At 44.0% G+C, this 24,549-nt stretch overlaps 1 protein-coding gene across 1 annotated transcript; it reads right to left on the bottom strand.

Annotated features, from left to right (window-relative positions):
• Window positions 1–12,263: 12,263 nt before the first annotated feature.
• aspg (asparaginase homolog (S. cerevisiae)) lies at window positions 12,264–24,089 on the bottom strand. Its single transcript, XM_086183014.1, has 16 exons — window positions 23,685–24,089; window positions 22,077–22,200; window positions 20,706–20,817; window positions 20,499–20,624; window positions 20,338–20,421; window positions 19,866–19,992; window positions 19,669–19,781; window positions 17,011–17,196; window positions 16,792–16,905; window positions 16,581–16,688; window positions 16,122–16,217; window positions 15,786–15,949; window positions 14,675–14,761; window positions 13,879–13,978; window positions 13,747–13,794; window positions 12,264–13,153 (listed from the first exon to the last, which is right to left on the bottom strand). The coding sequence occupies exons 1-16, from the start codon at window positions 23,896–23,898 to the stop codon at window positions 13,112–13,114; spliced, it is 1,845 nt and encodes a 614-aa protein (XP_086039140.1). The 5' UTR covers window positions 23,899–24,089; the 3' UTR covers window positions 12,264–13,111.
• Between the last annotated feature and the right edge of the window lie 460 nt (window positions 24,090–24,549).

Genomic DNA, 24,549 nt, shown 5'->3' on the forward strand with positions numbered 1-24,549 from the left:
CGGTTTCGTTTCCGTTTGACCGACGGGTGCTGCAACTGGTTATGTCGCAATGAAGATTTTTCCTGATTATGACATCGGTGACGTGTTGCAAACAATTCTGTGATTCCAGGGAAGACATTTAGAGTTTTGACAACTTAATTGAGCCCGAGATCAGGACTGGTACCACTGCTGCCTTTCCTTCCCACACCTTCTCTAGCTGCTCCCTCAGCTCTCTGTATTTTTCTGGAGATTTATTTATTGCTTGAGATGTCTACACCTATCACAACTACCTACTTTTGTTTTTTTATTATATCAACATGAAGACTGGTTGGTTAGCCAGCACCAGTTTGTTAGTCTGGATCTGGAAGTCCCACAGGATCTTATCTTGGTCTCCACCACCTCAGGAGGGGTCTTTCAGTCTGACCTTGGGACCTCCAGACTAGATTCAGTGTGGATGCTCCTGTACACGGAGTCAGCTGCTTAGTTATGGTGCTCCATGTACGTTCTTACACCCTGCTCCTGTGTGCCCAACTGCCTCTTCTATCTGTCAGTGGTACATGCCGTAACGGAGCTTGCCCCACCATGATGGTTCATCCTCTTCCTCTTCTGCATCGTTGGGTTTCTGGTGCCTGAGGTATTCCCTGAGCCGTTTATCTTTGCTGGCCATCTTCCTGTTGTAGTCCTTGTTTTGTCCTGAACAGCAGTTCTGGTGCTCACCTGTCCTCAGCATCCCTCACTCCACTTAGTGTCCAGTCTCAGGCCGCTGAGATTTCTTTGCCACCCAGCCACCTTGACCCTGGTTGCCACGGCTGAGTGATGAAGTACCGCTGAAAGTCTTCTGGAGGAGACTGACTCTTCTCAGCTCCAGAAACATGTTGGAAAGCTAACTACTAGTTAGCTTAGCTGCTGTGAATGCTAGTAGTGCCATGCAGCTGCATAAAGTCTCACGAGTCATCACATACACTTTAATCCAAAATAGTCATTGCTTTTGGTGTTTAACATGCACAGTGAAAATAAAGTCATGAGATTGAAAATTACAGTGTGAAATTTTATGTGAAAGCAGCACACAATTGTAAAGTACAAAGAAAATTACACATGATATAAATATTGTATTTCCTCTCATTTTTTATTTTAAAAAGTATTCAGCTCCCCTGAGTCAATACTTTGAGGAACCTCCTTTTGCTGCAGTTACAGCTGTAAGTCTTTCTGGGTGTGTCTCTAGCAGCTTGGCACACCCAGAGAAAACGGCAGTTTTCAGATCTTGCCACAGATTCTCAATTGGATTTAGGTCTGGATGTTGACTGGGCCTTCCTAACACATGAATGTTCTGTTTTAAACCATTCCATTGTAGCCCTGGCTTTATGTTTAGGGTCATTGTCCTGCTGGAAGGTGAACCTTCACCCCAGTCAAAAGTCTCTTGCAGAGTCCAACAGGTTTTCTTCCAAGGTTGCCCTGTATTTAGCTCCATCCCCCTTCCCTGTCCCTGCTGTAGAGAAGCAGCCCTGGAGCCTGATGCTGCCACCACCATGTTTGACAGTGGGGATGGTTTGTTCAGAGTGATGTGCAGTGTTCGTTTTCCGCCACACGTAGCATTTTGCATCTAGACCAAAATGTTCAATCTTGGTCTCATCTGACCAGAACACCTTCTTCCATATGTTTGCGGATGATTGCTTGAACAGTGCTCTGTGAGGCGTTCAAAGCTTGGGAAATCTTTTTATAGCCAAACCCTGCTTTAAACTCCTGTAGCAGTTGGAAGGCGGAGGAGATGAGTGGCAGTGGGTAACTCTTCTTTATAGTGATCTCATTCAGTCCTCATTGTAGGGTCTCATAGTCTTGTCCTTCTTCTCAATGAAGAAAAAAAACTGTTTCAGCAGGAGATGAAGAAGGCCGAATGATGCCTGCGGCCAGGGAGTCGTTGATGGAAGTCTCCATGACTTTTCTCTTGAGCTCAGACAGAGAGTACAGGAGCCCCTTGGGAGGTGATGGACCAGGCAGGAGATCTATGGCATAGTTGGCAGGGGCAGAGATGTCTAGTGGTTGCCTTCCATGTCACGATCCCTGTCTTGTGCTTCCTGTTTTATTTTGTAGTCATGTCCTGTCTTCCTGACCTCCCTCCTGTGATTACCTTATATGTCTCACCTGGGTGATTGCACCACCTGTGTCTTGTTTTCCCTCATGTATTTAACCTCTGTGCTTCCCCTGCTCAGTGTGGGTCCATTGTTGTATGTTTCCTGTTGGCGCGTGTTGCCAGCCTCACGTGAAGTTCTCAAGTTTCCCCATCTCAATAAAACCTTTTGTGCACCATCCTAACTGTCTGCACTTGGGTCTACTTCCCCCCCTCACCCACTACTCACGACATTCCATTGTGACCTTGTGTGTGTATTACAATGCAGTAAAGCCTAGTGGTGCCACCACCATGTTTGACAGTGGGGTGGTTTTCATGTGAATATCATGATTACTGTTGTACATGTGGTAACTGAAAATGATAGATTATCTTTGTCACTCAAATTGAGCAAAGATAAGAAAAGGGCCGTCCACACCATTATAGACGATGGCCCTTTGCTTGACTCTTCCAACATGACCCCTGAGGACAGGGCAAAAATTGGAAATGATTCTGGGAGGATCAAGTCCAAATGGAGGCTGCTTAGGAAGAACCAGAGCCCGGGGCCAGGGGTGTCACACTGCGGGGATCTGCCAAGGTTGATGTACAAGACGCGTCGGTGCTTGTCTTTTTAGAACACTTGTTGAGAACTTCACCTCACCCAATGTTCATTTCCATTTGACGGATGGTTGCTTCACCTGGTTCTGTAAAAGTGAAGATTTTTCCTGTTCCTGACATCGGTGATGTGTTGTAATCATTTTCGTGATTCCAGGCAAGAAATTAGAGTTTTGACAGCTTATTTGAGTTCAGGAGATCCGGAGCATCTGTTTAACACATTCAGTTTGAGCTGAGGATGATATATTTGGAACCACAGTCAATCAATCAATCAATCAATCAATCAATCAATCAATCAATCAATCAATCAATCAATCAAGTATCAGCTGCTCTTATGGCATAGCTGAATTAAATTGATTAATTCGAGCAGTATCTGATCAGAGACCTCTGATGTTGGAAATGATTCTGGGAGGATAGAGTTCAAACAGGGACTGCTTAGGAAGAACCAGAGCCCGGCCGAGGTGTGTCAGACTGCCAGGATCTGCTATGGTGATGTCCAAGACGAGTCGGCACTTGTCTTTTTATAGCTTCCATTTCTGTTTGACTCACAGTTGCTATACGTGGTTCTATAGAAGTGATGACTTATCCTGTTCCTGGCATCAGTGATGTGTTGTAATCAATCTTGTGATTCCTGGGAAGAAATTAGAGTTTTGACAGCTTATTTGACTTTGGACTTATCTTGGTCTCCACCACCTCAGGAGGGGTCTTTCAGTCTGACCTTGGGACCTCCAGGCTAGACTCAGCGTGGATGTTCCTGTACACGGAGTCAGCCGCTTGGCTATGCTGCTCCATGTACGTTCTTACACCCTGCTCCTGTGTGCTGTCTCAGGCCTGTCAGTCTTGAACTGAGTGCCCTCTCTAGTGCTGCCATGAGTCAGGCCTCCTCCTTTCTTTCATACAGGCCTCTACAGTTACTGGCAGGAATTCTTGATCTTATCAGCAAGTTCTTCTATCTGGTGGTGGTACATGTTGTGTTGGAGCTTGTCCCTCCATGATTATTCATCTTCCTCCTTTTCTGCATTGCTGGGGCTCCCTTGTCTTGATGTCAGTGGCCTCTATTCCCTTTGGACAGATTGTTCCACCAGCTGGGTATCTGATGCCTGGCCAGGCTCACGTGTTGATGACTCAGACCTCTCTCTCTCTCTCTGGAGGTATCTGGCTGTGGCTTAATTCCTTTACCATCCAGCCACCCCGACCCCGGTTGCCACGGCTGAGTGATGAATTACCCTCTGAGGAGACTCACTCCTGTCTCCTATTTGTGTGCATTAAGGAGCTCCAGAAACATGTTGGAAAGCTAACTGCTAGTCAGCTTAGCTGCCGTGAATGCTAGTAGTGCCGTGCAGCTGCATAAAGTCTCATGAGTCATCACATACACTTTAATCCAAAATGGACTTTGCTTGTGGTGTTTAACATGCACAGTGAAAATAAATCATGAATTAAAAATACAGTGGCTTAAAAAAGGTATTCATACCCCTTGAACAAATACATATATTTTATTGGAATTTTATGTGAAAGCGGCACACAATTGTAAAGTACAAAGAAAATTACACATGATATAAATATTGTATTTCCTCTAATTTTTTATTTTAAAAAGTATTCAGCTCCCCTGAGTCAATACTTTGAGGAACCTCCTTTTGCTGCAGTTACAGCTGTAAGTCTTTCTGGGTGTGTCTCTAGCAGCTTGGCACACCCAGAGAAAACGGCAGTTTTCAGATCTTGCCACAGATTCTCAATTGGATTTAGGTCTGGATTTTGACTGGGCCTTCCTAACACATGAATGTTCTGTTTTAAACCATTCCATTGTAGCCCTGGCTTTATGTTTAGGGTCATTGTCCTGCTGGAAGGTGAACCTTCACCCCAGTCAAAAGTCTCTTGCAGAGTCCAACAGGTTTTCTTCCAAGGTTGCCCTGTATTTAGCTCCATCCCCCTTCCCTGTCCCTGCTGTAGAGAAGCAGCCCTGGAGCCTGATGCTGCCACCACCATGTTTGACAGTGGGGATGGTTTGTTCAGAGTGATGTGCAGTGTTCGTTTTCCGCCACACGTAGCATTTTGCATCTAGACCAAAATGTTCAATCTTGGTCTCATCTGACCAGAACACCTTCTTCCATATGTTTGCGGATGATTGCTTGAACAGTGCTCTGTGAGGCGTTCAAAGCTTGGGAAATCTTTTTATAGCCAAACCCTGCTTTAAACTCCTGTAGCAGTTGGAAGGCGGAGGAGATGAGTGGCAGTGGGTAACTCTTCTTTATAGTGATCTCATTCAGTCCTCATTGTAGGGTCTCATAGTCTTGTCCTTCTTCTCAATGAAGAAAAAAAACTGTTTCAGCAGGAGATGAAGAAGGCCGAATGATGCCTGCGGCCAGGGAGTCGTTGATGGAAGTCTCCATGACTTTTCTCTTGAGCTCAGACAGAGAGTACAGGAGCCCCTTGGGAGGTGATGGACCAGGCAGGAGATCTATGGCATAGTTGGCAGGGGCAGAGATGTCTAGTGGTTGCCTTCCATGTCACGATCCCTGTCTTGTGCTTCCTGTTTTATTTTGTAGTCATGTCCTGTCTTCCTGACCTCCCTCCTGTGATTACCTTATATGTCTCACCTGGGTGATTGCACCACCTGTGTCTTGTTTTCCCTCATGTATTTAACCTCTGTGCTTCCCCTGCTCAGTGTGGGTCCATTGTTGTATGTTTCCTGTTGGCGCGTGTTGCCAGCCTCACGTGAAGTTCTCAAGTTTCCCCATCTCAATAAAACCTTTTGTGCACCATCCTAACTGTCTGCACTTGGGTCTACTTCCCCCCCTCACCCACTACTCACGACATTCCATTGTGACCTTGTGTGTGTATTACAATGCAGTAAAGCCTAGTGGTGCCACCACCATGTTTGACAGTGGGGTGGTTTTCATGTGAATATCATGATTACTGTTGTACATGTGGTAACTGAAAATGATAGATTATCTTTGTCACTCAAATTGAGCAAAGATAAGAAAAGGGCCGTCCACACCATTATAGACGATGGCCCTTTGCTTGACTCTTCCAACATGACCCCTGAGGACAGGGCAAAAATTGGAAATGATTCTGGGAGGATCAAGTCCAAATGGAGGCTGCTTAGGAAGAACCAGAGCCCGGGGCCAGGGGTGTCACACTGCGGGGATCTGCCAAGGTTGATGTACAAGACGCGTCGGTGCTTGTCTTTTTAGAACACTTGTTGAGAACTTCACCTCACCCAATGTTCATTTCCATTTGACGGATGGTTGCTTCACCTGGTTCTGTAAAAGTGAAGATTTTTCCTGTTCCTGACATCGGTGATGTGTTGTAATCATTTTCGTGATTCCAGGCAAGAAATTAGAGTTTTGACAGCTTATTTGAGTTCAGGAGATCCGGAGCATCTGTTTAACACATTCAGTTTGAGCTGAGGATGATATATTTGGAACCACAGTCAATCAATCAATCAATCAATCAATCAATCAATCAATCAATCAAGTATCAGCTGCTCTTATGGCATAGCTGAATTAAATTGATTAATTCGAGCAGTATCTGATCAGAGACCTCTGATGTTGGAAATGATTCTGGGAGGATAGAGTTCAAACAGGGACTGCTTAGGAAGAACCAGAGCCCGGCCGAGGTGTGTCAGACTGCCAGGATCTGCTATGGTGATGTCCAAGATGAGTCGGCACTTGTCTTTTTATAGCTTCCATTTCTGTTTGACTCACAGTTGCTATACGTGGTTCTATAGAAGTGATGACTTATCCTGTTCCTGGCATCAGTGATGTGTTGTAATCAATCTTGTGATTCCTGGGAAGAAATTAGAGTTTTGACAGCTTATTTGACTTTGGACTTATCTTGGTCTCCACCACCTCAGGAGGGGTCTTTCAGTCTGACCTTGGGACCTCCAGGCTAGACTCAGCGTGGATGTTCCTGTACACGGAGTCAGCCGCTTGGCTATGCTGCTCCATGTACGTTCTTACACCCTGCTCCTGTGTGCTGTCTCAGGCCTGTCAGTCTTGAACTGAGTGCCCTCTCTAGTGCTGCCATGAGTCAGGCCTCCTCCTTTCTTTCATACAGGCCTCTACAGTTACTGGCAGGAATTCTTGATCTTATCAGCAAGTTCTTCTATCTGGTGGTGGTACATGTTGTGTTGGAGCTTGTCCCTCCATGATTATTCATCTTCCTCCTTTTCTGCATTGCTGGGGCTCCCTTGTCTTGATGTCAGTGGCCTCTATTCCCTTTGGACAGATTGTTCCACCAGCTGGGTATCTGATGCCTGGCCAGGCTCACGTGTTGATGACTCAGACCTCTCTCTCTCTCTCTGGAGGTATCTGGCTGTGGCTTAATTCCTTTACCATCCAGCCACCCCGACCCCGGTTGCCACGGCTGAGTGATGAATTACCCTCTGAGGAGACTCACTCCTGTCTCCTATTTGTGTGCATTAAGGAGCTCCAGAAACATGTTGGAAAGCTAACTGCTAGTCAGCTTAGCTGCCGTGAATGCTAGTAGTGCCGTGCAGCTGCATAAAGTCTCATGAGTCATCACATACACTTTAATCCAAAATGGACTTTGCTTGTGGTGTTTAACATGCACAGTGAAAATAAATCATGAATTAAAAATACAGTGGCTTAAAAAAGGTATTCATACCCCTTGAACAAATACATATATTTTATTGGAATTTTATGTGAAAGCGGCACACAATTGTAAAGTACAAAGAAAATTACACATGATATAAATATTGTATTTCCTCTAATTTTTTATTTTAAAAAGTATTCAGCTCCCCTGAGTCAATACTTTGAGGAACCTCCTTTTGCTGCAGTTACAGCTGTAAGTCTTTCTGGGTGTGTCTCTAGCAGCTTGGCACACCCAGAGAAAACGGCAGTTTTCAGATCTTGCCACAGATTCTCAATTGGATTTAGGTCTGGATTTTGACTGGGCCTTCCTAACACATGAATGTTCTGTTTTAAACCATTCCATTGTAGCCCTGGCTTTATGTTTAGGGTCATTGTCCTGCTGGAAGGTGAACCTTCACCCCAGTCAAAAGTCTCTTGCAGAGTCCAACAGGTTTCCTTCCAAGGTTGCCCTGTATTTAGCTCCATCCCCCTTCCCTGTCCCTGCTGTAGAGAAGCAGCCCTGGAGCCTGATGCTGCCACCACCATGTTTGACAGTGGGGATGGTTTGTTCAGAGTGATGTGCAGTGTTCGTTTTCCGCCACACGTAGCATTTTGCATCTAGACCAAAATGTTCAATCTTGGTCTCATCTGACCAGAACACCTTCTTCCATATGTTTGCGGATGATTGCTTGAACAGTGCTCTGTGAGGCGTTCAAAGCTTGGGAAATCTTTTTATAGCCAAACCCTGCTTTAAACTCCTGTAGCAGTTGGAAGGCGGAGGAGATGAGTGGCAGTGGGTAACTCTTCTTTATAGTGATCTCATTCAGTCCTCATTGTAGGGTCTCATAGTCTTGTCCTTCTTCTCAATGAAGAAAAAAAACTGTTTCAGCAGGAGATGAAGAAGGCCGAATGATGCCTGCGGCCAGGGAGTCGTTGATGGAAGTCTCCATGACTTTTCTCTTGAGCTCAGACAGAGAGTACAGGAGCCCCTTGGGAGGTGATGGACCAGGCAGGAGATCTATGGCATAGTTGGCAGGGGCAGAGATGTCTAGTGGTTGCCTTCCATGTCACGATCCCTGTCTTGTGCTTCCTGTTTTATTTTGTAGTCATGTCCTGTCTTCCTGACCTCCCTCCTGTGATTACCTTATATGTCTCACCTGGGTGATTGCACCACCTGTGTCTTGTTTTCCCTCATGTATTTAACCTCTGTGCTTCCCCTGCTCAGTGTGGGTCCATTGTTGTATGTTTCCTGTTGGCGCGTGTTGCCAGCCTCACGTGAAGTTCTCAAGTTTCCCCATCTCAATAAAACCTTTTGTGCACCATCCTAACTGTCTGCACTTGGGTCTACTTCCCCCCCTCACCCACTACTCACGACATTCCATTGTGACCTTGTGTGTGTATTACAATGCAGTAAAGCCTAGTGGTGCCACCACCATGTTTGACAGTGGGGTGGTTTTCATGTGAATATCATGATTACTGTTGTACATGTGGTAACTGAAAATGATAGATTATCTTTGTCACTCAAATTGAGCAAAGATAAGAAAAGGGCCGTCCACACCATTATAGACGATGGCCCTTTGCTTGACTCTTCCAACATGACCCCTGAGGACAGGGCAAAAATTGGAAATGATTCTGGGAGGATCAAGTCCAAATGGAGGCTGCTTAGGAAGAACCAGAGCCCGGGGCCAGGGGTGTCACACTGCGGGGATCTGCCAAGGTTGATGTACAAGACGCGTCGGTGCTTGTCTTTTTAGAACACTTGTTGAGAACTTCACCTCACCCAATGTTCATTTCCATTTGACGGATGGTTGCTTCACCTGGTTCTGTAAAAGTGAAGATTTTTCCTGTTCCTGACATCGGTGATGTGTTGTAATCATTTTCGTGATTCCAGGCAAGAAATTAGAGTTTTGACAGCTTATTTGAGTTCAGGAGATCCGGAGCATCTGTTTAACACATTCAGTTTGAGCTGAGGATGATATATTTGGAACCACAGTCAATCAATCAATCAATCAATCAATCAATCAATCAATCAATCAAGTATCAGCTGCTCTTATGGCATAGCTGAATTAAATTGATTAATTCGAGCAGTATCTGATCAGAGACCTCTGATGTTGGAAATGATTCTGGGAGGATAGAGTTCAAACAGGGACTGCTTAGGAAGAACCAGAGCCCGGCCGAGGTGTGTCAGACTGCCAGGATCTGCTATGGTGATGTCCAAGATGAGTCGGCACTTGTCTTTTTATAGCTTCCATTTCTGTTTGACTCACAGTTGCTATACGTGGTTCTATAGAAGTGATGACTTATCCTGTTCCTGGCATCAGTGATGTGTTGTAATCAATCTTGTGATTCCTGGGAAGAAATTAGAGTTTTGACAGCTTATTTGACTTTGGACTTATCTTGGTCTCCACCACCTCAGGAGGGGTCTTTCAGTCTGACCTTGGGACCTCCAGGCTAGACTCAGCGTGGATGTTCCTGTACACGGAGTCAGCCGCTTGGCTATGCTGCTCCATGTACGTTCTTACACCCTGCTCCTGTGTGCTGTCTCAGGCCTGTCAGTCTTGAACTGAGTGCCCTCTCTAGTGCTGCCATGAGTCAGGCCTCCTCCTTTCTTTCATACAGGCCTCTACAGTTACTGGCAGGAATTCTTGATCTTATCAGCAAGTTCTTCTATCTGGTGGTGGTACATGTTGTGTTGGAGCTTGTCCCTCCATGATTATTCATCTTCCTCCTTTTCTGCATTGCTGGGGCTCCCTTGTCTTGATGTCAGTGGCCTCTATTCCCTTTGGACAGATTGTTCCACCAGCTGGGTATCTGATGCCTGGCCAGGCTCACGTGTTGATGACTCAGACCTCTCTCTCTCTCTCTGGAGGTATCTGGCTGTGGCTTAATTCCTTTACCATCCAGCCACCCCGACCCCGGTTGCCACGGCTGAGTGATGAATTACCCTCTGAGGAGACTCACTCCTGTCTCCTATTTGTGTGCATTAAGGAGCTCCAGAAACATGTTGGAAAGCTAACTGCTAGTCAGCTTAGCTGCCGTGAATGCTAGTAGTGCCGTGCAGCTGCATAAAGTCTCATGAGTCATCACATACACTTTAATCCAAAATGGACTTTGCTTGTGGTGTTTAACATGCACAGTGAAAATAAATCATGAATTAAAAATACAGTGGCTTAAAAAAGGTATTCATACCCCTTGAACAAATACATATATTTTATTGGAATTTTATGTGAAAGCGGCACACAATTGTAAAGTACAAAGAAAATTACACATGATATAAATATTGTATTTCCTCTAATTTTTTATTTTAAAAAGTATTCAGCTCCCCTGAGTCAATACTTTGAGGAACCTCCTTTTGCTGCAGTTACAGCTGTAAGTCTTTCTGGGTGTGTCTCTAGCAGCTTGGCACACCCAGAGAAAACGGCAGTTTTCAGATCTTGCCACAGATTCTCAATTGGATTTAGGTCTGGATTTTGACTGGGCCTTCCTAACACATGAATGTTCTGTTTTAAACCATTCCATTGTAGCCCTGGCTTTATGTTTAGGGTCATTGTCCTGCTGGAAGGTGAACCTTCACCCCAGTCAAAAGTCTCTTGCAGAGTCCAACAGGTTTTCTTCCAAGGTTGCCCTGTATTTAGCTCCATCCCCCTTCCCTGTCCCTGCTGTAGAGAAGCAGCCCTGGAGCCTGATGCTGCCACCACCATGTTTGACAGTGGGGATGGTTTGTTCAGAGTGATGTGCAGTGTTCGTTTTCCGCCACACGTAGCATTTTGCATCTAGACCAAAATGTTCAATCTTGGTCTCATCTGACCAGAACACCTTCTTCCATATGTTTGCGGATGATTGCTTGAACAGTGCTCTGTGAGGCGTTCAAAGCTTGGGAAATCTTTTTATAGCCAAACCCTGCTTTAAACTCCTGTAGCAGTTGGAAGGCGGAGGAGATGAGTGGCAGTGGGTAACTCTTCTTTATAGTGATCTCATTCAGTCCTCATTGTAGGGTCTCATAGTCTTGTCCTTCTTCTCAATGAAGAAAAAAAACTGTTTCAGCAGGAGATGAAGAAGGCCGAATGATGCCTGCGGCCAGGGAGTCGTTGATGGAAGTCTCCATGACTTTTCTCTTGAGCTCAGACAGAGAGTACAGGAGCCCCTTGGGAGGTGATGGACCAGGCAGGAGATCTATGGCATAGTTGGCAGGGGCAGAGATGTCTAGTGGTTGCCTTCCATGTCACGATCCCTGTCTTGTGCTTCCTGTTTTATTTTGTAGTCATGTCCTGTCTTCCTGACCTCCCTCCTGTGATTACCTTATATGTCTCACCTGGGTGATTGCACCACCTGTGTCTTGTTTTCCCTCATGTATTTAACCTCTGTGCTTCCCCTGCTCAGTGTGGGTCCATTGTTGTATGTTTCCTGTTGGCGCGTGTTGCCAGCCTCACGTGAAGTTCTCAAGTTTCCCCATCTCAATAAAACCTTTTGTGCACCATCCTAACTGTCTGCACTTGGGTCTACTTCCCCCCCTCACCCACTACTCACGACATTCCATTGTGACCCTCTTGGGGACAAGGTGGCTGATTTCGGTAAGAATGAAAGGTGCAAATACTACATCAATAACATAAACCTGATCTCAGAATCACATTTAAAGACATCTATTTGATAAGATCCATATTCTGAGTTCCAATTTCTTCAGAGATGAATACAATTTTTTTTTGTCTTGGTGTACTTCTGTAAAAGCAGTTCACCTTGTACAAGCTGCATGTAATCCAGACGTTGAGAATAGAGCAGCTGGCACGGCCGCAACATAGCCTCTCACTACCACGAGGTGGTGCTGTTGACCCAGCTACTCCATAGGCCCAGCTACTCCAGAAACCCAGACTACACTAGCCTTACAGCTGTAGCAGTGCGGGAGTTTGATGTTTGTCCTTGATTATTGTAGTTTTCAGGGTTTGGTGCTGGACGCAACAATCACAGGAGGCTTTGCTTCAAATGCTGGGATTTATTTCTTTAGATTTATCCACGAGAGAAGCAGAGCGTCAAATCACTTACAAAAATGTTCAGAGTACAATCTAAAATGCCAGAAGGGGAGACAGCAGGACTATTTCAAGTCATAACTTTTTCATCAAATGTAATCACAAACAAGACATAATACTCTTTTGACATTGATTTTCTCAAAATCAATGTTATTTCTGACAGCAACAGACTTTACACAGGAGAAGCTCCATTCAGCACATTTACCAATTGCACTGCAAATATAAAAAAGAGCACACTTTTCAACATCAATGGAAAGGCTATTGTTAATTCGAAATAAATGATGGATCACAGTGACAACGGCAGTGCAAGACTTAATGGGGCTCTTTAACAGTCGGAATTGTTCCCCATCACATTGGAATGTAAGCCGCTTCAGGCTGGATGAGTGAGTCTTCGTAACACTTGTTTGAGCAGCTGGGACATTAATGTCATCTCACTATAACTATAAATGTTCTCTGAATTTCCAGAAAATATTGCTTTGGAGGTATTACTTTTGTCAAGTATTGGTACAGCTTCTGTGTATTTCTTTAATTCATTTGGTATAAAACTCTAAAACTACTGCTGTTCATATTCAGAGATAAAAGAATCTGATGTGATAAAAATAAAACACAAACAAAAAGACGAGTGGACTCAAACCAGTGCTAACACAGCTACCTGCTACTGATTAGCTTGATTAGCAATCATAACTTGGCCATTCAAAAAGAGAGCAGCTTTGAAATTTCACAGTATATGACGTGATGAGGGCGGCTCGAGAGGAAGCAGACGCAATCACGTGTTGACTTCTGCTGGCTGGAGCAGCGCCTGCTCACTTTCCTGGTGGAGTGGACGCAGTCCCTCCAGAACTCTGCTGCAGACACAAAAGAGGCAAGATGAATATAAAGCACGGGGCAGATGAAGTGTTCAGGGACTCTTGACTCCCTTTGTTGGAGCGTACACACCACACACAAGGTAAAGCCACAGCCTAGTAAATGTGGTAGTAACACACAACTGAAATGAGAAATAATTGGAACCGCCTGAACTGAGTCTTGGAGTTATCTGTCCAAGTGGAGGTTTGTTGGACTTTACCTCAGTCACTGGACGGCTGACCTGTCCTGCCTACTGTGTGATGCAGGCTGGGATGGATGGATAGATAGATACATAGATAGATAGATAGATAGATGATTGGTACAAGTTAAAGCCCATGACTACGCCAAAGCAGTGATGATAAGGCGGTGTTCAGAGCACGGGGTCTTGGAATGTGCTTGCCAAAAGTCATTCACATTCAACACATCTCATTTCCCTCCTCCTCCTCCACCTCATCATCGTATTTACACTCAAATTCTGCAAATGCTGGCTGAAATTATGCGAATGAAAGGCAAATATTCTTGGAATCACACTAAAATGCACATTCAGAAGAAGCTGTAGGGTTTGGAAATATCAGGAAGCTAACACTCTCATTACCTGTGCACGGAAAAAGGTTGTCAATTCCATTTTGCCAGCTTGCTCAGCCTGGAAACAAGCAGAACAAAGAGAGTGAGATGACAGAATCTTAACAATCAAACAGAGCAGTTGAGGTGTTTTGAAAGAACTCACCACTTTAAGCGGGGTCCGCCCATCATAGCCTTGTTCACTGAAATCTGCTCCGGCCAGACCCCATATTTCCAGGGCCAACAGGTCGCCGCTGGCTGCCAGGCTGACACACAGGGGATGACAGTGTCATTACACTAAAAGGTCCTGAGTAGAAGTGTATTGTTTGCACATTGGCTGCTCTTCAGGCCAACAGACAGCAGGTGAAGGACAGGTTGTGTACACACATTTCACAATCCGGGCCAGTAATTGAAAGTGATGTCATCAGGCTAAAAGAAAAAAATGTTTCTCATCAAGTTTCTGTCGAAGCAGTACTGCCATAATCTGATGTTTTGAGGATAGCTCACAAATACATAATTACAGAAGTGTGAAATGGATAAAGGGAGTTCAGTGTCTCAAATGGGTGAAACTGGCCAGTCAGCATGTCAAAAAGATGTTTGAGATGCAGAAGTAATTCACTATCCTGCCAGGTAACATTCCCACTGTGTGTGTTTGAGTTGGGCGACTGGTTGTACCTGTGTTTACTTTGTGGGATTGGTTACATTTATGCTTTTAGCCAAACAGCTGATTGTCAAATATTTTAAAACAGAGGAGAAAGATACAATGATGTAGAGAGAGAGAGAGAGAGAGACAGACAGACAGACAGACAGACAGAAAGTCCAAATATAATCCAGACATCGCAGATCCTCTGTGCACATTTAGACCAGCAGAATGGGAACCATTTTGTTATCCAGTGGAGAACAGAGATGACAATCATGTCAATGACAAAGTGCACGCAATATCTCGTTGCATTTCGCCGTACCTGCACAGTTCCGTTCCTGCTTCCTTCAACTCATCTCTGGAGAAGTGAGCTCCAGCGTTTCTCAGCAGCATCACCACTTCCTTGTTCCTAAATTAGACAACAGGAGATATGTGTTTGTAGTATAAATTACAACTGAATAAGTTGATGTGCTGAAACATGCATTCTTTGAGCCTTGAGCTCGTTTGCTCTGATTTGAATGGTTTATTTATCTATTACTACATCCACTTAGAGGTTTCCCCCTCGGTACAATGTGTTTCCACACCAAACCACAAACCAAAATGCCTCACTACAAGATGCAGATGAATGTAGAAACGTTCACTGTATTTATTGGTTCCATTTGTCTGGGGGATGGAGCATGGGACGAAATAAAGAAACCTGCATATTCAGCATACTGTATAGTTGGGTTTCCACTTTTTTATCATATCTTCCTCTTTCATTCTTTTTTATGCAATTTGAGTGCATTTGGAAAGGTACCGAAGCAACCAACTATTACACACACACACACACACACACACGCGCACACTGCTATTGCTGTGTTCACACTGGTCAAAACAACCCAAAAAATCTGGAAGTGTTCAAAAGCCAAACGCTGATATTACGACAATTTGATTCATGACAACTTTTTTGCTGTTGTTTGAAAGGCAGTGCTACAGTTGCAAGTAAAATGTGTTTTGCCCACGAACTGAATGGCTCACACAAGAGTCACCTTTGCGGGTCATGAAGTAAAACAATAAAATGCCATAAAATAGTTCCCCAGGTATCCAGATTAATAATTAAGGGCTGTGCTTGCTGTGTTACCAGATCAATGAAGGAGCCAGGATCTTTCAACAGGCAGTGAGCCACAAAAGTGAAATGGTTCCGCAAATCAAAACTCAAGTTGCGTCATTTGACGTCATTTCGCTAAATCCATTTTAAAAAAAGCCTTGCAAGCCTTAGCGTGGAAACATAGGAACTGGAACAACAACAGCAATACCAAAATAACATAAAATAGGATGGCAGCCATCTGGCATAGCTCTGGTACATACAAACAATTCACCCTGAAGCTTTGTCCATGACACACTAGGTCCAAACAAACACAAGACTTTATTATTAAAGACGAGGAGAGTCTTACTTGAAGCGTACAGCGTTGGCCAGGGCTGTGTCTCCGTTGCGATCTTTAGCATGGACTGTCACCCCAACACTCAGCAGATACTCCACCACTTGGAGGTGACCCTCAGACGCGGCGATGTGAAGGGGTGTACGTCGGTCATAGTCACCCAGGGACAGGTTGCTGCCCTGCGCCAAAGGAAAACAAGACAAACACAACATTATTGGTCACATTATACAGGTCACCTGGTGATTAATAAACAGAATGACAATAAGAAACTTTTTGAATGCTCAGCGATCAGTGGAAACAGGAAATTAAAGGGGGTTCTGGGAGTGGAAGTGTGGGGGGTTGGTTACTTACCATATCCTGTAAGGCTTTTAAGGCCTCCATGTCTCCGCTCTTTGCAGCAGCACATGCCAGCGTTGGAGTCAGGGCATCCCGGATCCCTTGCATCTCCTGTCAGCACCACAGATCAGTTACAACAGTAACACAGGTATAGGGGCTATGAGATCCTGGTTTTGCTGATTCATTTACTCCCCAAGCCCATTCTTTTTTTCCTTTTAATGCTTTCTGAATTTATTTTTTATCATTTAATCTCCTTTTGACTTCAGAAAATGTCCACACAAAGCGGGTCAATAACATTTCAACAATTACAAGAAAATAATTCAAACTTGAGGCCCAACTGATATTGGAAAATATATTCACCAAATGAACTTCAAAATAATAATTTATTTGAGAATGTAAAAAATGTTTTTGGCTGAAATTGATAAGGCAGAGACATGATTGGCTGTCTTGGCCGTTAGGTCCCGGTGCCCTCACCTCACTGCAGCTGATTTGCAGAGACTTGGCGATGAGCTGGATGAAACCACTGCTTAACCAGCAAATCGAGTCAGAAGACATCTCTCCTCTCAGGTTCTCAACCATCATCTGGAAGGTGTCACACACACACACACAAAAGTAACTTAACTCCATTTTCTGTCTTTCTTTTGTTTGTGTATGAGTGATGTCACTCATGAATGTAGGCACCAACCTTTTTCTTGGCTTCTAAATCAAGGTCGGTCTTGGCCAGCACATAAGACAGCTTTGTTAGTGAAGCTTCTGGAGTCATGTCCCCGCCAGCTATCAGCCCTTTGTCCATCAAGACCTGGGCAATCAGAGTGACCACTAATTTAATGTACTGAACATTACTGTTTTATTTACAAAACTAAAAGAGAAAGAACAATCATGACAATGAGAGGACATGACCAACCTTGCCAGTGTTGTAAGTCATGACCACAGTGCCCCTCAGACACTGAGTGCAGTTGACAATGATCATGCCAGAGTCAGTGGCGTTCTTCAGCGCCTCCAACAGGTCAGGGCGGTTATCTGGGGCGTTTCCAGCGCCATAAGTCTCCAGGACCACACCTTTCAATGGTGGCTGCAGGAAAGCCCTCACCTGGACACACATGAGAACATTAGAAACCACCACAATCTAAGGCCGGCTGAACTGGCAGCACTACTGTAGAGAATCAAGAGTGAGGAATTGGCATTCCATGTTATTTTTCCTGCTGCCCAATGCACAAAACCATCCACTCTCCTAAAAGCCCATCTGGTGCTGTCTACACCACCAGCATCTCAGTCACTGGTTGGCTGGCACTGGGAGCCCCAACACCACATCATTAGTCGTGGAATATGACTAGAATGGCAGATGAGTGAAATAGCAGGAAGGAGAGCAATTAATCTGAAGGTGTTAGCTAGCATAAAGTCACTTGGCAAGACCAAGGCAGTTACTGTAAAATGTGAGAGGCTGGTGACATTAAATGTACCGCGTTTCGTCGGTATTTTTGATGCGATAAGCACTTTGACAAGAAATGCTGGATGCTGATTACCAGTGAAGCTATAGTTCAGCAGAGTCAGGGGACACAGGAGAGCCTTGTGCTGAATCAAAACTGGCCCTCATCAAGGCAGTTAAAGGCCCTGAGAAAGTCGTGATAGCAGAGCTGGGCAGGGAGAGCAGATTGAGACAGTAAAGTCACTCTTCTGGCAGCCTCTGGAGGAGGAGGTGCAGCTCAATGTTACACTACCTATGCCAACCCCCCCTCTTTAGAGGGTGATTGGTCATGGCCCATAACTCCTTCCCATCTTTCTCTGGGCTGAGCTTTGATGGCAGTTTACATGGCAAGGAAAGTAACAGAAGATGGGTAATAGCACAATAAAATTAAAGTGAACCATATTTTATTGCTGTTCAAAAAAAACAACAGCTTTTGGGTTGTTTGTCCCCTCTGAATCCATAAATGTGCTAACGATGTCATCAGTGACCCCAGTCATTCTAAACACAAATCCTGAGCCCTTGCGAAATCTGGCAGCAAACTACCGCAGCCAGAATATTACCTCTCAGGGACAGACTATATTCCAAAGCCATCAGACTAATTAACAGTCACCTAACGACACTTCAACCTGTACCGTCAGGACCAGAGCACCTCTGCTCAGCTGCACTTTGCAAATGACTGACTGGTCTCTTACACTCAATACAAATAGGAATAATGATAATCACTGACAGTGTTCATCACATCTATGTTTGCAAAATCTATCCACTTTACTATCATTGAAGTATCACCATCGAAGTGTAGAGCAAGATACTGAACCTTCAATTGCTACTGGACAGTTTGTCCTGAAGTTTATTATTTCAGTGCACTGATGTCATTTAGGTAAACAAATTTTATTCTAATTCTATGTCTTTGTCACATTTCAGATGATACATTTGCAAAAACAATATTGGCTTATATTCTGAATTGTTTTTACTCCCAAATGTTGATCCCAGCATCAGCTATTGCATTACGCGAAGTGACATTCCATTTTAAGTGCACCAATGTCCATCCTTTTGGATGCACCAAGTTGATTTTTAAATTGTCAATTATCTTCCTATCATCAAGTATATTAGTATTTGCAGGTTAGGGTTATGTCTGCTTATATATCACAATCAGTCGTCGTCATCGTCTACCGATTTATCCAGTTGGTGCGGGTTGCGGGGGCAGCAGCCTCAGCAAGGAAGCCCAGACTGTCCTCTCCCCAGCCACCTCCACCACCTCTTCTGGGGGAATCACGAGGCATTCCCAGGCCAGCCGAGAGATACTATATAATCCCTCCAGCATGTCCTGGGTCGGCCTAAGACCTCCTCCCAGTCAGACATGCCTGGAAAACCTCCTGAGAGAGGTATCCAGGACGCATCCTCACCAGATGCCCAAACCACATCAACTGACTCCTCTCAGCATGGAGGAGCAGCGGCTCTACCCTGAGTCCCTCCTGAATGACTGAGCTTCTCACCCTATCTCTGAGGGAGAGCCCAGCCACTCTACTTTCGGTCATAACCCAAAGCTCATGGCCATAGGTGAGGAATGGAATGTAGATTGACCGGTAGAACTTGTTTGCATCACTGCAGGTGCCGCCCCAATCTGCCTGTCAATCTCCCGCTCCATCCTACCCTCACTCATGAACAAGACCCCGACATACTTAAACTCCTTCACCTGAAGCAGGACCTCCCCCCGACCTGGAGTGAGCAGGCCACCCTTTTCCGGCTGAGGGCCATGGCCTCAGATTGGAGGTGCTGATTCTCATCTCTGCCACTTCACATTTGGCTGCGAACTGCCCCAGCAAGAGCTGGTGGTCATTGCTTGATGGACATAAGAGGACGACATCATCTGCAAAAAGCAGAGACAACATCCTCCCGCCAGCAAACTCGACCCCCTCCACCACCTGCACCTAGAAATTCTGTCCATAAAAGTTATGAACAGAACCGATCACAAAGGGCAGCCTTGAGGGAGTCCAACCCTCACTTAGAACAAGTTAGAGAGATAAGAGAGAATCTCTATCCCAGTTCTGGTGCTGAACCCCCAGGACAACAGTGACGGTAACTCATAGGACGACTTACACTTTCAGCAGTGATTCCTGGGAACAGCCGAAGCAGGCCCACATTGCTATTCAGCGTTGTCCAGACTTGGAACTTTCTTATGTTTCCTTGTCTCCAAACTCTGTCCCAGTTAACTGCAAGAAAGGAGGGAAGGAACGACATTTCAAGAAATTTAAAGCACCAGTTAATTTAATGCATTAGATGCACTCGTGACTTACTTGAGATATCCACTTCAGCAGTGGCAAGAGGACCCAAGTTAGGGGAGGAGAATGCGTTAAAACCCCCAGCATCAACTTTGGTCACCCGATTCCCTCGGTAGAGTTTGTTGTAGAAATACAAGCACACCTGATTGGAGAGAGTGACACTGTGCTATTCGTTTATATAATGATACATTCCCATGAGTCTGTATATACAGGGCCATATCCCATATGGATCGAGAGAGAGAGAGAGAGAGAGAGAGAATATATCTCTATTTCCTGCTCCCTTTTTACGCTAACAGATGTGCTTGCTCATGGGCAATAGCTGGTCAAAGGATGTTGTTCTAGACCTGTTCTACTTGTGCACTGGCATGATAGATAGCTAATGTTGTGATTTGGTGCTGTAAAAATAAAATTAACATAATGAACAATATAAATGATAATTACAAATATTTCATTATCACATTGGTTAGTTTCATCTCCATTGGCTCACCTCTGGGATAACATATTGGCCAGCAATGAGCAGCGCCCCCAGCATGTTGGCTCTGCCGTCATTCCTCATCTCGTAGATCGGCACCTGAAGACATCATGAGGGTGGCAATAATTAGACTTAAAATAATGCTGGCACATTATGCTGAAGGCAGCAGCTCTTACCTGTGAGCCAGTGAGAATTACTGGTTTGCCCAGGTGTTCACACATGAAGGACAGGGCAGAGGCAGTGTAAGCCATGGTGTCGGTGCCATGAAGGATCACAAAACCAGCATAGTCCTCGTAGTTTGCCTGGAAATTAATACCACCCAGTATGAGGAATATTTTGGATCAATGCAGGGTTTTTATCAGTGGTATAACGGCGATAAATACCTGAATATCACTTCCAATTTTAGCCCATTCCTTAGGGGTCATGTTGGAAGAGTCCAGCAAAGGGTTGTACTCTATGATAGTGTAAACGACCCTTATCTTCTCTTTGCTCAACCTGAGTGACAAAGATAATTTTATGAGTTTCAGTTACCACATACACAGCTGCATTCATGATATTCACATTGCAAATCAGTGGCTGCAGTCATTGTGCATGCAGTTTTTAACTTCGAAACACACAAACATGCGGTTCAATTAAAGATTATTTGTCTTCACCAAGCTCATAAAACTAAGTGGGTTAAATTCAGTTGCTTGACAATTGACGCCCTGTTCTGGAATTTTTTTTATGAGATCTTAAATGTCATCAACGTCATGACGATAGTGTCATCAGATACAGTTCAGTAATCTCCTCTACTCTCTTGGTGGAGGATGTAATTGCTATAAAATGCTGATGAAATAATGTGTGGACTTTGATTTATAATTTCATATTCTTTTTTTCTTCAATATCATTTCAGATTCAGTGGGGGTTATTTCAGAGTTTGGCCCATAACAAGTAAATGTACATATGACACTCCTGGTTTGGATATCTATGATGATGTAAATCATAGTTAAAATTTGAAATTACATGTAATAAATTGTGAGCAATGTCAATATATAATATGGCATCAATTTACCCTCTTACTGTCTATAACTGCAGGCATGTTTTTTATAAATCGCAGCTTTTGTGTGGCTATTTTGGGTACCATTTTTTTGTGCACGGGCAAAAAACCACCCCAGGACACGTGGCATTTTCAACAACTCTATGTGCACACAGAAAGTAAGGTAGTATGGATCAAACGTGCTCAAAAAACTACTCTTCAGGTACCCAGACATCAAAACAGCATGCTTGCTGGTGTCCAATATCACATTAGTATGTGCAGACACACACAAACCCTACAGCTCCATGCTCCCCTATCCCTATCTTTTCTTCTATTGCTACCGGCCACACACATGCATTTCTAGTTATGCATGCGTAGCATATATATTTGGTCTTAGCATCGTAGTTCACACATCAAGCATGCGATTCTACTCAAGAAATGGAAGTTCAGACTGGGTTGTTGGCTTCCAGTCTGGGCAACAACAAAAAACAAAACAACACACAACAACAAAAAAGCAGTTTTGAATCATTCAAAAACAAAATGAAGTAATATTCAGACCATTTGCAACCAGTAACAATGATAACTAAATCTTTGTTTTTTTTTTACTTTTACTTTTAGAAACGATAAGAAATTGAAGCATCTGAGACAGTCACTGAATAAAAAATGATTCACTGAACACTGAGAATTGAAGAACACACATATCTCTCTGGCATCATTTCAACTTTCTTGGTGAGCTTACGGCAGGACGAAGGTGTTCTCTCCATAGTAGTCATCCAGGCAGGTTTGCTTCGCGTACTCCTCGTCATGGAACATGGGCAACTTGCGCAGGTTCTGCGCGAAAGTGTGCTTTTCTGGTTGCAGCACTGCAGGTTGCATTATTGGGGAAGAAAATCATTAATTTTGTGGCGCTACTCATCAGTCTCATACTGAACCCTAGTGGTAAATGGAAGGTAAAATTTGTGAATGAAAACCACAACAAATACTTGACAGTTTTCAACAGGTGGCAACTAAGCCCAGATTACAGAGACACAGACTTAAACCTTAGGAGGTCACGTTCTGACAGAGAGACTGGAGGTGTTTCTATTGAACAGTAAAACAAATATAACCATGTCATACATGCAAAACATCTATGAGGATAATTTGATTAAACTGCAAGTGTTGTGAATGAATGGTTGCAATTAAAAGATCAGGCTAGGCATTGGCAAGATCCTCACGGTTAAATTCAATTTCAATACTCCGGGTACCAATTTGATATGTGCATCTATGTGACTTTAATTCAACGCTTTACCTCAAAAGGGATTAATACTCAAGGTGCATAACAGAAGGCCCCATAATCCACATCATTTTGTAATAACATTATTTGCATCGTCAACCTCAAACCCTATTTCTCCATTCACAGTGTACAATAACTTCACACTTGTAAAATGAGATTAGAAGGTACAATATTTCTATTTTTTGCTCACTAAATAAGTCAAAACTCTCCAGGGGTGCTGATGATATTCTGTCCCCTGATGAAAAGCTTTAACTTGAACCGAAACATGTAGGAACCTGTTGTTTTTGCCTGTCTGCAGGCTCCAGATGTTACCAAGTACCTCCCGTCAACATAGTTATTCATTAAGAGAATCTATGGTGTTGCTTCTACTGTTATGTTGCATAGCGTTTTAGTCCGTGTACTTGGAGTGGATCCAACTGATTACATTATCTAAATTTATTGTGGCATCAGGTGATAGTCCTGTCCATCGATGACAATGAATCTACTCTGTGGTTAATGACTGATATAATGTCATATAACTCAAGACTCCATTTAACATAGAGCTTGGATCAGTTAGAGCATAGAGCAGTTTTTGTCTCTTTAAGCCATTTTTCTCAATTATCAATTAAATCCAAGGGTTATTAATGATACTGGTCCAACGTCATCAGTCATGTGATATAATGTCATTATCATCTGACATAAATATGAAATGATAATAAGGTCAACTACTTCAACGCCAACCGTGTGCATTAATCAGTAACATCCTCATTTCAAGCACTTAATTTACTTTCTTACGGTAAATTATTATTATTATTATTATTATTATTATTATTATTATTATTATTATTATTAAGAGGTCAAAGTCTTTTAGCATCTTCAAAAGTTAACATCAATAGCAGGACTATTTTGGGATACACGCGCGCTTTGAAGGGCAGGAATACAACTGTCACCCCAGGACTCACATCCGGAAGGACCTGGGACAATCATCTACCTGTGGGTTTGGCCACCGCGCTGCAGCTGTCTCGAAGAAAACAAAAAACAAAAAAACAAAAAAAAAGCGCAGGTTAATGAAAACAGGACAGTCAACATAAATACCGTCGCCATGAAGCGTCATCCCGATGGTTCCTCCGGTATTGATGACCAGCACTCGCGACTCCATGGCGCAAACTGAAGGGCCGCCGGTGCCAGCACAGCTCACCCTCCTGCGGCATCTGGAAAGGGTAGGTAACACACCAGAGAGTGTGTCTTGCAAAGTTAGTGACAAGTCCCGGGCGAGGGGCGTTTTGCTGCTGGAGCTGGGATCCGCCATGATGACTTCAAAGACTTGGAGTTGGTGCGTCGCTTCGCGCTCGTGGACAGTGTTCTAAACGCGGTGGTTTCAAGGCGTCAAAGCAGGCTGGATACCGGCAGCACAGGCCCTGGTTTATATACAAAAATTGAACTTCCACATAATCACGTGGTGAATTAAAAAAAGGGTAGAATCATCATTTTTTGTAGTCTACAGGTTTTGGCACTTCTTCGTCTTGACCCCCCGCAGACTACCCCCTGGATAGGTGTCGCTGATGTCGGTAAATGACGTCGGCAATTCATTAGGGTGTGTCCAAAGAAAACTTGACCACACACTTGATAGGTTCTGTTACTGCAGGATGGGGTCTGCACAACTGGGTTTCTGTGTGTGTGTGTGTGTGTGTGTGTGTGCGCGCGCGCGCGCGTGTGTTTGTCTAATGTATAAAACAATGAATAAAAACGGATTTGGGAAGAGGTGGAGGTCCACAATTCACTACAATATTTAAAATCAAACCATACGAGCAAAGTGTAATGTTCAATAGCAGGAGCTGCAACTTTACCATAAAGGTAAAAATTTGGGTTTTTTTTTTCTAAAAGCAAAAAATGTGGATACTGCATCATGCATAGTGTTGCAGAATAGTGTTTGGAATGCAATTGATATTATGTGTTTTTG

The sequence above is a fragment of the Aulostomus chinensis genome, chromosome 17 (genome assembly GCF_037954235.1).
Source record: "Aulostomus chinensis isolate RoL2024-O1b breed Wild chromosome 17, RoL_Achi_v1.0, whole genome shotgun sequence".
Classification (NCBI taxonomy): Eukaryota; Metazoa; Chordata; class Actinopteri; order Syngnathiformes; family Aulostomidae; genus Aulostomus; species Aulostomus chinensis.

Coding starts and splice junctions, on each gene's coding strand:
- aspg (XM_086183014.1), bottom strand. CDS start 23,898: ATGGCGGATCCCAGCTCCAGCAGCAAAACGCCCCTCGCCCGGGACTTG. Junction 20,818..22,076: donor GAGAACACCTTCGTCCTGCC/GTAAGCTCACCA, acceptor TTTGTCACTCAG/GTTGAGCAAAGAGAAGATAA. Junction 20,422..20,498: donor TAATTCTCACTGGCTCACAG/GTAAGAGCTGCT, acceptor TGATGTCTTCAG/GTGCCGATCTACGAGATGAG.